We start from the raw sequence: 12,480 nt of genomic DNA on the forward strand, positions 1-12,480 counted from the left end.
CGCCCCGGCCCCGGCCCCGGCTCCGGCTCCCCTCGGGCTCGCTTCTGGAGCTCCGGGCGGCGGCGAGGGCTTGCGTCCGGGGGCCATGGGCGCCCGCTGAGCGCCGGCCGCCCCGCCGAGCCTCGCGGGCCGCCCCGCCGCCGCGGACATGAGCTGGTTCAATGCCTCCCAGCTGTCGAGCTTCGCCAAGCAGGCCCTGTCCCAGGCCCAGAAGTCCATCGACCGCGTCCTGGACATCCAGGAGGAGGAGCCCGGCGCCTGGGCCGAGGCGCGGCCCTTCGGGGACCCGGGTGAGGCCCGGCCGGGGCGGGGGGCGGGGGGGCGCTCCCTCGGGAGGAGCCGGCCGCGGGGAAGGGGCGGAGGCCCCCAGGAGCCCCGAGCGGCCGCCGCCGCCCTCCGCGCCCCGGCCTGCTCGCTCCCGGCGCTCCGCGACGGCGCCGGGCGCGGCTGCACGCGCCTCCGGCCCGCGGGGCCTTTGCTCCGTGTGAGCCGCACAAGGCGCCGCGGGCCCGGCGTGACGCGCCCGACCCGCCCGCGGGGCCGCAGCCCGGGCCCGGGGCTCCGCTGTGAGGCCGCCGGGGCCGGGGGCTCCGCTGTGAGGCCGCCGCAGCCCGGGGCCGGGGCCGGGGCCGGGGCTCCGCTGTGAGGCCGCCGCAGCCCGGGCCCGGGGCCGGGGGCTCCGCTGTGAGGCCGCCGCAGCCCGGGGCCGGGCCCGGGGGCTCCGCTGTGAGGCCGCCGCAGCCCGGGGCCGGGGCCGGGGCTCCGCTGTGAGGCCGCCGCAGCCCGGGGCCGGGCCCGGGGGCTCCGCTGTGAGGCCGCCGCAGCCCGGGGCCGGGGGCTCCGCTGTGAGGCCGCCGGGGGCCGGGGCCGGGGCCGGGGGCTCCGCTGTGAGGCCGCCGCAGCCCGGGGCCGGGGCCGGGGCTCCGCTGTGAGGCCGCCGCAGCCCGGCCCGGGGGCTCCGCTGTGAGGCCGCCGCAGCCCGGGGGCCGGGGCTCCGCTGTGAGGCCGCCGCGGCCCGGGCCCGGGGCCGGGGGCTCCGCTGTGAGGCCGCCGCAGCCCGGGGCCGGGCCCGGGGCCTCCGCTGTGAGGCCGCCGCAGCCCGGGGCCGGGGCCGGGGCTCCGCTGTGAGGCCGCCGCAGCCCGGCCCGGGGGCTCCGCTGTGAGGCCGCCGCAGCCCGGGGCCGGGGCTCCGCTGTGAGGCCGCCGCAGCCCGGCCCGGGGGCTCCGCTGTGAGGCCGCCGCAGCCCGGGGGCCGGGGCTCCGCTGTGAGGCCGCCGCGGCCCGGGCCCGGGGCCGGGGGCTCCGCTGTGAGGCCGCCGCAGCCCGGGGCCGGGGCCGGGGGCTCCGCTGTGAGGCCGCCGCAGCCCGGGGCCGGGCCCGGGGGCTCCGCTGTGAGGCCGCCGCAGCCCGGGGCCGGGGCCGGGGCTCCGCTGTGAGGCCGCCGCAGCCCGGGGCCGGGGCTCCGCTGTGAGGCCGCCGCAGCCCGGCCCGGGGGCTCCGCTGTGAGGCCGCCGCAGCCCGGGCCCGGGGCCGGGGGCTCCGCTGTGAGGCCGCCGCAGCCGGGGCCGGGCGTGTGCGGCGCTCGGGGGCGGCCAGGCGGCTTCCAGCGCCGGCCGGAGCCGGGCACAGACTGGCACCCGGGACGGCCGCCGTCCGCGAGCCGTCCAGGGAAGGGAGCGGCTTCTACCTTTTTTGTTGCTTTTTTTTAGGCTTTTGCAAGGCAGATGGGGTGAAGGGGCTCGCCCAAGGCCTCCCAGCTAGGTAGTGTCTGAGGCCGGATTTGAACCCGGGTCCTCCTGACTCCAGGGCCGGTGCTCTATCCACCCACCCGGGAGCAGTTTCTAGAGGCAGACCAGGTCATAACAGTTTTGGACAGATGCGGTCAACATTTACTTTTGGACGATCTGTGTCATAAAAAAAGTTTGATGTTACAAATTAATAGGAAAAATATATACGAAGAAATGCCCGAGATATCTAAGATGATAAATTGTTTTCAAACACTCTTTAGAAGTAGTCACATATAATAAATTTAACGGTGTCATGGTTTTCTCTGTAGGTGTTTTCCTTTACTAGATAGTGCTTTATTGTGTTGTATGGTAATTAAAAAATCTTTTCGTTTCCTTAAAATTATTTTGTGATTCAGGCTTTTATTAATTCATCTTAGCTTTTCCACACCTACTGAAAGATTTTCATACTCGAGAAAGAATTGATAGCCAAAAAATGCTAATTTTTTTCTAGAACAGAAAGTTACAGAAGGATACGAAATTATTGTTTCTATCCTTATTTTATTCTAGGGAAGTATAATTGTCACCAGAATCCTGCATGCATTTTTAGAAATTAATTTGTTTTTTCCAACAACATGCAAAGGTAGTTTTCAACAATCATTTTTTGTGAGCTTTTGAGTTCCATATTTTTCTCCCTCTTTACCTTCCCCCCCCTTTTGACAGTGAGTAACCTCATCTGGGTTCTATGTGTATAACTATGTTCAACACATTTTCACTCCTTCCATATTAATCATGTGGTGAAAGAAGAACCAGAACATAAAGAAAAACCATGAGAGGGAAAAAACATAAAACAAATTTCCAAAATTGAAAATAGAAAGCATTCTCTGGTTGTGATTAATGTTTTCTATCACATCCTTTAGAATTATTTTTGATTATTATACTGCTGAGATGAGTAAGGCCAACATGGTTGATTTTCATCTAATGTTACTGTTAATGTGTACAGTGTTTTTCTGGTTCTCCTCACTTCACTCTGCATCAGTTCATCCTACGTGCATTTTTTGAGTCTTGAATTAACTTCCAGTTTGAAACTATGAAGTATAATTAAAATTCTTTTTCATGTGGTAACTGACTTGGTTTAAGATGTTATTGTTCTTCCTTTAAATTATTTAAATCTAATATTTCTTTTTTATGTTTCTGCTTTCATTTTCATAAAAGGAAAAAATTCCTCTGTAAGTGGAGGATGGGATACCTCCACCTGGGGGTTAAATTCAAATACAGAAGCTCAGAGTCAACCAGTAGCATCCCCTAAAGCAATTACAAAACCAGTTCGGAGGACTGTTGTCGATGAATCTGAAAGTTTTTTCAGTGCCTTTCTTTCTCCAACGGATGTCCAGCCAATTCCACAGAGTCCAGTGGTGTCTAAACCTCCTACCAAGTCACAGCGACCTGAAGAAAAAGTCACAAGCAGTCTACAGGAACCTCTGCAGTTGGAACAGTCAGAAGCCTCTGAATTAACAGAGGCAGAAACCACAGACTCTTCTCTTCTGGCTCTACCAGAGGATGTGAAAAACTGTCCTGTTTCCTTGGAAAATTTGGAAGTGACTCCTCCAGCACTTAATGATGACATCAAAAGTGAAGAAACCAGACACAATGCCATTGAGATTCAGGTGACATCTCAAATTGATAATGTAGCAGAAAGTTCCACTGATGTGAAAGCACCTGTGGATGGTACGCCCACCGGCCAATCTCCTGCAGCAGAAGCAAAGGAACTGGGTTTGGAGGCTAAGGAACAAAAGCATGAAGACAGACAGAGCAATACTCCCTCCCCTCCTGTAAGTACTTTCTCCTCAGGGACTTCCACCACCAGTGATATTGAGGTTCTGGACCACGAAAGCGTCATCAGTGAGAGTTCTGCAAGTTCAAGGCAAGAGGCCACAGACTCCAAGTCCACACTTCACTTGATGCAGACATCCTTTCAGCTTCTATCTGCCTCTGCCTGTACTGAGTATAACCGTCTCGATGATTTCCAAAAGCTCACAGAGAGTTGCTGCTCCTCGGATGCTTTTGAAAGAATAGACTCATTTAGCGTTCAGTCTTTGGATAGCCGCAGTGTCAGTGAAATAAATTCTGATGATGAATTGTCAGGCAAGGGATATACTTTAGTGCCTCTAACAGCCAATTCTTCAGTGCCCAAGACTAAGATAGCACAGTCTGTCGAAGGGAAATCTGAAGAAGAAAATGAAACATTAGTTATCCCAGCCGAAGAAACCGAAATGGAAGAGAGTGGAAGAAGCGCAACTCCAGTGAACTGTGACCAGCCTGACATATTGGTTTCTTCTCTACCAATCACTGAAGGACACATGAGCCCAGAAAAAGGGCTGGGACCCTGCCAGGATGTTGAAAGTCAGCCACAAGTATCTTCTGAAAAGGAAGATTTTTGCAAGGTAACTAAAATATGCAAGTTATTTTATATAATGTCTTACAATAATTAAAATAGCTTATCTACATTTTTGTCATTGCATAATTCTTGATACTGTCTGAAATCGATATTTTTTGGTTTACTATTAAGATCTTTGAAAACTGAAAGATGTTAACTTTAAGGTTGAAATTTCTTGGGAAAAAGTACTTAAAGAACTGACTACACACAGACCAGATTGCCTCTTTCATCCAAGCAGTTTACTGTGTTTACATTGTTCATGCCCGAAATAGCAGCACATTGGACTATTTCCTTCCTAAATTAAACTTGTAGCTCTTTTTCCATGCAGAAGGAAGATCATCCATCAATGAATTCTCTAAATTTTTTTCTTGTCTCTAAAAGTTGTTTAATAAGTTGCTGTATCCATTGGTATATTAACAGTGTCATTGACATATAGGTGAGAGTTGCTAAGTCTATGAACTTTGTATAGAGATTTTTTTCATGAGAGGAGGCAATGAAAACTACTTTACTTTTTAAATAAGATATACTTGATCTATAACGAGAAAGAGGTGAATAGCACTTTCAGATCATAAAGCACTTTTTCCCAAAAAACTGACACAGATAGAGCAAGTCCTATTATCTCCATTTTGCATGTGAGGAAATTGAGGCAAAGAGGTTCCTGACTAGTCCATGGTGACATTTCTTGTAAAATATTGGAGTCTGAAGTCAAATCCAGGTCTCCTCACTCCAAGTCCAATTTTCTGTTGAGATAAGAGCCTCCACATTTTTTCCTTGAACTGGTTGGTAAGTAGGTCATACTAGGAAAAGAGAAAAGTAACAAGTGGAAGCACTTCATAATCTGTGTTAAAATATGGGGAGGCCAGAGAGTCTCATATTCATCTTTTAAACAATAAAAAGGATATAAAACAGTGTGGGATATTACCTATGGTGTAAGTGGGAAATTATTAATGTATTTCACTTTGCTCTTGTTATCTGTAGTTAATAGAGCATTTTTATCACATGTAGATAATTTGTACATGCATAGGTTAGAAATATAAACGTTGAAGTTCAAAAAACTCTGGGAAATCTAATGAAAAAGTCAAAATCTGGAAATAACAGTATATACTTATTATCTGCTTCAAGGGAAACTGAGGCTGGTGGGTTGCCTGAGCTTGAGAATCCTGAGCAGTAAAGCTAAAAAGCAAATTAAGTGGCATCAATGTGATGAGCCTCTAGGAGCATAGGACTGAGGGAGTGGGCTGGACTGGGCTGCCTAAAGGAATAGGAACTGACCCAGGTCAGAAATGGAGTAGGTCCAAGTTTCCAAGCTAATCAATAGTGAGGTCAGACCCGTGAGTGGCTTGTGTTTTCCGCCTGTTCAAGATAGGGAGATCTAGTCTTTTAAGAAAAAAAAATTTTAAGTGAATGGTTTTATTTCATGAACAATTGCAGATTTGATTTCTCTTACAATTTCTTTGACGTGGTATTTGAGCCTCTGCTATCCTGGAATAGGCTTTTATGAATTGTAGACCTTTATGTGATTATGTCCCTTTTTATTTTAGAAAGCTGTTTATTTTAAAAATAATTGGAATTCTATAATTACATCAAGTATGGCAGGGTCTGTCACCTCAGTGCAAAATAAACCCTGTTGACAAATAATAACTTATCTAAAGACAACTTCAGAAGTTGGAAAGCTCATTTATCAAATACTGAAGAACACTAACTATAATTATCTTAACTTCTTTTTGGTTATTTAAGGGAATAAATGATGCTAGCTCTGTCTAAACAAATTCAGGTAAGAGAGGTTTTGGTTTGAACCTCTAAGAGAAAAAAAACTTGATGTCACTACCTTAGAAGCTAAGAATTAATATATTCCAGATTGACACTTTGAGTAGTTTCTAGTAACATATGCTGAGATGTGTTCTAGAGATGATTTCAGTTTCATGTATTTGTGTTTTAATACAGATTTTCCTTTTGACAAGGAATTATATATGAGTTTATTATGTAGTGCTTAGAATATTTTTAGCTGCTAGACTATATAAAATTAATCTTTTCTAAATTAATTTTTTTTTACTCTTTTATGTTTATCTAGACGATTGACCACCTGAATGAAAAATTGGAAAAAAGGGAAACTCAGTTATTAGCGCTTAGTAAGGAGAAAGCAGCTCTAGAAGAAGCTTATGATAATTTAAAAGAGTAAGTAATAATATGATAACTTAAAAGAGTAACTAATAATGGAGTTTCAAAGTCTACATGTTAGAACAGTAAGGGTTGCTGTAATTGCGTGAAATACTTTGTATATCCATTGTTTTTCATAGTTTTGTTTTTTTTGTTTTTGCTTCAACTTGACAGTGATTTGATGGTTGATAGATGATTCCAAAATAGCTGATATATCTATAATCATTCGTTTCTTGTTCTGAATTAGTTAACATATCTAAATTTTCCTGAATTGTCATTGACAATTAAATCATTAAAAAAATTTTTTTTTATCAAAATATTTTTTTGTCCTTCCCTGAAATTATTTGTAAGGCTACTTTAGAGAGGAAAGGTATTTTGTAAGAACATTTTCTTTCCTACTCTTAATTTTTATACTTTTTAGAGTTGTATTATTAGATAATACTAATTTTTATCTTGTTTATGAAAGCAAACAGGCTAAAGTGTAATAGTTGAGAAAAATGTTTAAATTTTTTTTATTTACTGAAGAAAGCTGAAATCTCACATCAGAAATGAGTTTTTAATACTTTTTCAGATGTTTTAAACTGAATATTTAATTTTCAGGTTAGTTTTCTATTTAAATTATGTTAAATTTATATCATGTAAAGTAGATTTTTAAAAACTTTTTATACTTCTACTTTTTAAAGTTATATCACTGAAACAAGGTGACCTTTCAGTTTGAATGTTGAAGTAATTGAATTGGAAAGTAACCTTTCCAAATGTATGATTATTTTTATTCTTAAGTAACATTTTGTGTCTAGTGAAATGTTTAGAGTCAAAGAAGAAAGCAATAGCATTTCATCCTTGAAAGACGAATTTACTCAAAGAATTGCAGAAGCTGAAAAGAAGGTGCAGTTAGCCTGCAAAGAACGAGATGCTGCTAAGAAGGTAATTGATGTTTTGTTAAAATTATTACAGTAAACTTTTTAGAGACAAAACTTTTGGGAAAAAATAGGAATAACCTTAGAGGCTGGAGAGATTAATGGATTAGAGTTTAGTGTGTTAACCTTCAATATTAGGTCACATGTGTGCATGGAAAAATTGCAATCAAGGTACAGTTAATAGAACTCTTATGATCCAGGATACAGGTTGGTAAGTAAATCAGAAATCTTTTAGCCTATTTGCATACAGTAGGAAATCACTACTTCAGTACTATATATGTAAGCATTATAACCAGCTTTAACTTGTTTCAGGAAAGATTATATTAATGTAAGGTTTTATATTTAGTTTAGGTTTCCTTAGCACCTGCCTTTATAAAAGAATTTATGAATTGCTCAAATCAAAGTAAATATCAAGCAAGCATTTCTAATTGGAAATTTGGTTTAAGTATTTTTTAAATAAATCAGCTGGCATTTTAGAGGTAGAAGGAAGCTTAGAGGTGACAGGTTTCAGTTTATTTTATATAGATAAGATCATGAGAAATGACTTGATTCAGGTTGCCTTTCTAATTAGTGGCAGAGTTGCAATTGGGATGACAGATCCAACTTTAATGTAATAAGTAGCTACCTTTTTATTGCCTTGAACCAACATGTGGTTTGTTTTATGAAGAGAGTCTGACACAGGTTGGCTAATATGCATCTTTATCAAACGAGGATAGGGATTGACCTCTGATTTCACTCGTGTAGAAACTCCAGGATGAGGACTTGCCCCACCAATTCAGGTCATTGTCTCAGCCTGGAGAACTTACAGGGGAAGTGTCTTTGCCAGGCTCACAGTCAGGATGCTTTGAGGCAGGCGCAGAGCTTCAAGCGGAGGCCTGCTCTCTGCCCTCTCTGGACAGTTGCAGAAAGTAGTCTTGTGAAAAAAGCAAGGCCCTGAAAACTGAGATGTTCATGTGAAAAGTCATTCAGATATCTGTGTTTACTTAAGAGAGAAGCAGTTCATGTTCCAACAGTTCTTGACTGTTTGGGTGAAATGACAGTTTATTCAGGAGCATGCTAAATTAAGTGCCTGCCAGTGTCAAGGCACTGGGCTAAGTTCTGGAAACAAGGCCCAAAATGATCCCAGTTGGATCCCAAGGTTCTTTATTCCACAGAGAGGTAGAAGGAATGTGTATAACACATAAGAATAACATAAGGTAGAACGTAGTAACTGTGGCTGTATGGGGGAGAGAGGGAGAATGGTGGTGTCTGAGCACCTTGGAAGGAAGTTGGGAATTCTGAGGGGCAGAAATGGTGGGGGGGAGGAGGGTATTCTTAAAGACTGTTAATGTCTGTTTTTAACTTTTATGCATTTTATGTGCCTTTCAGGGCTGTTTTCTTGTACTTAGTTGGAAGTATAGGCTGTTTTGATCTCATTTAAAACTTCCTAGGGAAATTTGAATGAATGGAATTGCCGTGAAACTGCATTTGGAAAAAAAAATGTATTTTGAAAAAAAATGGTCATATTAAAAACACATAGATAATATTTTTTATAGGAAGTAAAAACTGTAAAAGAAGAACTTGCAACTAGATTAAATTGTAATGAAACAGCAGAACTTTTGAAAGAGAAAGAAGAACAGATAAAAGGATTAATGGAAGAAGGTAGGTATGCCCAACATGTTCAGCAGACTTATCAGTCTTAAATTGTGAGAAGGAAAATTCCTAATTGATCTATAGCTAGCCACTATTTCCATTAGAGGTATGAAAAGCGGGGAGATAGGGGCAAGAAAATTAGACATCATAACTTGCATTGTCAAAAAAGCTGAGTATTGAGAGATGCATAGAAGAATATTCATTCTTCTTTCCTTTTTATTCCTTGAGGACTGACACTGCAACTCTCCAAAGAGTAAACTTCCTTTTGGAAAACAAAGGTTTGTGTGGGAAAGCTATTAAGCAAATTTAAGCTCTGACATTTGATTCATCTATTATCCTGTCAGTGATGGGTCACAGTGGATAAGCATTGACCTTAAGAGTCCAGAGGACCCGATAGGGCAAGTGACTCGACCTCTGTTTGACTCAGTCTCCTAATCTATAAAATGATAACACCTGCCTCCTAGGGTAGTGTAAATGAAATCATGTTTGTCAAGCACTTTGCAAACCTTAAATCTCAAGAGCTCTGTACATATGCATTTGTATGCACACACGCACATGCATCTGTCCATGCATGCCTACAAGATATTTTTATCTAAATCATTCTAAACAGTTAAAATTTGACAATGAATTTTAATTCTTTTCTTATTCATAAATATTTCTTTGCCAAATTTCTATTTATTTACAATCCTCTACAAATCTGTAATTAACATAGATGAAGGTAAAGATTTGTGACAGGATACTTTGTTCTAAATAGAAATTCTGAAACTAGAATGCATCCACTGGTAAATTATTTTTTTTGGCCACAGCAGCTTCTTTATAAAGGATTACCATTTGGTGGACTCTGATGAAATCCTGGTTCCTTAAAGAAAAGACAATAGGAGGTTTAGAAAATCTTATTTAGGGGCAACTAGGTGGTGTAGTGGATAGAGCACCGGCCCTGGAGTCAGGAGTACCTGAGTTCAACTCCGGCCTCAGACACTTAATAATTACCTAGCTGTGTGGCCATGGGCAAGCCATTTAACCCCATTTGCCTTGCAAAAACTAAAAAAAAACAAAAAACAACAAAAGAAAATCTTATGTAAAAGCCATTTTTAAGAGTTAGTGGCAGATTTTAATATATATACACACACAGATATATATATATATATATATATATATATATATATATACATACACACACATACACACACACACACATATACAGAGAGAGAGAGAGAGAGAGGATGTGTGAGCAAGCACACTATATAGATAGATAGATATTATTTATCTCTTAGCTTTGTGCTTTAGAGATTGTCTTGGGATCCTAAGGTCATAGATTTAAAGCTGCAGTGGAGTTGAAAACTCATCTAGTCCAACTCCCTTATTTTATAGGTTAGGAAATGGACTCAGAGATGTCAAGTTTTTTGCCTAGGCTCTCACAGGTTTTAAATTTCAAGTCCTCTGACTTGAAAGCCATTATTCTTTCACTGTACCATGTTGTTTGAAAGACAGGATTTGGAGTCAAGAGATCTGGAGATTCACCCACCTTGAGATCTATTTATTTATTTATTTATTTTAGGAAGATTTTATTTATTTTGAATTTTACTATTTTCCCCCTAATCTTGTTTCCCTCCCCCCACCTTGAGATTTATGACAGTAAGTGAGTCTTTTAACTTCTCTGGAGCACAGTTCTCTATTTTTTATTTTTAAAAAAAGTGATTGTCTTTGTATCAAATGCCTTACAGGGTTTCCAGAAAAAGACTAACTTTTAAAGCCCTATGTAAATGGGTTATTAGTACTTAATTTTATTCCTATTTCAAAATATTTATGCTGTCCCAATCTCCTAAAGCTGTACTAGTCATAGAATATAATAAAATTGTGAGGGACCCTATAGGTCATTCGGTTCAACTTCCTCATGCTATTACTGAAGTACTTGGACCCAGAGAAGTCAGTTCACTTGTGCAGTATCACAAATATACCCACAACCAGGACTGTGCTAATAAGTGAGTTTTGAAGATTCTTCATTATTTTAAGCTTTATATTTTTTTCCTTCTCTTTTAGGAGAAAAACTTTCAAAACAGCAGCTACACAATTCTAACATCATAAAGAAGTTAAGAGCTAAAGAGAGAGAAAATGAAAATATTAGTGCAAAACAGAGCAAAAAGATTAAGGAGCTAGAGGAGGAACTGCACCATTTAAAGCAGGTAAGGATGGTTATCAGCTGAGTTGAGTCTTTTGGCATTTTGAACTGCAGTAATGGAAGAGAAATTCACAAGTAGCTAGTGAGCTTTAGATGGAAAGTGTGATGTGTGAACCTAAAAATGAGATTTTTTGTATAATTAACATTTGGACTGGAGTTTCTCCAAGAATGATTATTTACTGGAAGATCTTATTTTTCTGATCTTTTAATGTAGATTCTTGATGGCAAAGAGGAGATTGAGAAACAACATAGAGAAAACATTAAGAAACTTAACTCTGTAGTAGAACGACAAGAAAAGGATCTTGGTAGACTTCAGATGGACATGGATGAGCTTGGGGAAAAACACCGGAGTGCTCAGGCAGCTTTGGACAGCGCCTATAAGTAAGGATTACTCACTGCTCCAACTCCTCCTCCAGGGGTCCCAGTATCCCTGGCTAAGAGGAAGCTTTCACTGTCCCCTAAGAAGAGTGCAGATGTCAGCCTGCTGTTAATCTCCACTTTGTATCTCCTGTGTATGTTGACAGTTGTAGTTTCTTCCATTAGGGTGAATTCCCTGAGAGCAGTGACTGTATGTGCTTCATCCTCTTAGTGCTTAGCACAGAATAGGTCCAGGGTTTTTTGCTTTTAGATTTTGTTTTTGTTTATTTTTTTGGTTTGTGCAAGGCAATGAGGTTAAGTAACTTGCCCAAGATCACACAGCTAGGTAATGTCTGAGACTGGATTTGAACTCAGGTCCTCCTGATTCCAGGGGGCCAGTGCTCTATGCCACCTAGCCGCCCCCAGTTTTTAGATTTTTTTTTTAATTTTTTATCTGTTACATGCAAAAGCAAGTTTCAACATTTATTTCCAAAACCTTGAGTTTCAAGTTCTCTTCCTTCCTCCCACCCCACTCCTTCCATTGAGAAAGCAAGTTACTTGGTATAGGTTAAAAATGTGTAACCATGGAACACATTACTACAATAGTCATGTTGTAAAAGTAGATATAATCTCCCCTCCCTCCTGACAAAGGAAGAGAAACTTCAAGAGAAATAAAATGAGGGGGAAAAAAGTGTACTTTAATCTGTATTGAGACACTGTCACCTCTTTATCATAAGTCCATCACAGAAACTGCTTAAATATTTTTTCCCATAGTTTATATTGCTAGTTGTATTTTCCTCTATTCTCTTCCCTCCACCCCCATTTACTCTATTCTCTTTCTCTCTCTCTCTCTCTCTCTCTCTCTCTCTCCTCCCCCTCTCCCCCTCTCCCTCCTTTTACCCTGTCCCTCCTCAGAAAGTATGTTATATCTGACTACCCTCTCCCATGATCTTCCCTCTCTTCTATCACCTACTCCCCCCACCCCCTGTCCCCTTTCTCCCATCCCTTTCCTCTCTTTTTTCTTCTAGGTAAGATAGATTTCTTAGACCCTATTTTTAAAAAATTTTATTTATTTAA

At 42.6% G+C, this 12,480-nt stretch overlaps 1 protein-coding gene across 2 annotated transcripts in view; it reads left to right on the forward strand.

Annotated features, from left to right (window-relative positions):
- Positions 1-36: 36 nt before the first annotated feature.
- TMF1 (TATA element modulatory factor 1) overlaps positions 37-12,480 on the forward strand; it is a 35,402-nt gene continuing 22,958 nt past the window's right edge. The window contains exons 1-7 of one of the 2 annotated variants that reach the window (XM_074198770.1): positions 37-290; positions 2,940-4,168; positions 6,233-6,336; positions 7,116-7,242; positions 8,771-8,876; positions 10,908-11,050; positions 11,261-11,427. In XM_074198770.1, coding sequence (XP_074054871.1) covers positions 149-290; positions 2,940-4,168; positions 6,233-6,336; positions 7,116-7,242; positions 8,771-8,876; positions 10,908-11,050; positions 11,261-11,427 — 2,018 coding nt within the window. In that variant the 5' untranslated portion in view covers positions 37-148. The remainder of the gene's footprint in view (positions 291-2,939; positions 4,169-6,232; positions 6,337-7,115; positions 7,243-8,770; positions 8,877-10,907; positions 11,051-11,260; positions 11,428-12,480) is intronic. The other variant, XM_074198769.1, reaches the window with a different exon arrangement.

This window comes from Macrotis lagotis, chromosome 8 (genome assembly GCF_037893015.1).
Source record: "Macrotis lagotis isolate mMagLag1 chromosome 8, bilby.v1.9.chrom.fasta, whole genome shotgun sequence".
In the NCBI taxonomy this organism is placed as follows: Eukaryota; Metazoa; Chordata; class Mammalia; order Peramelemorphia; family Peramelidae; genus Macrotis; species Macrotis lagotis.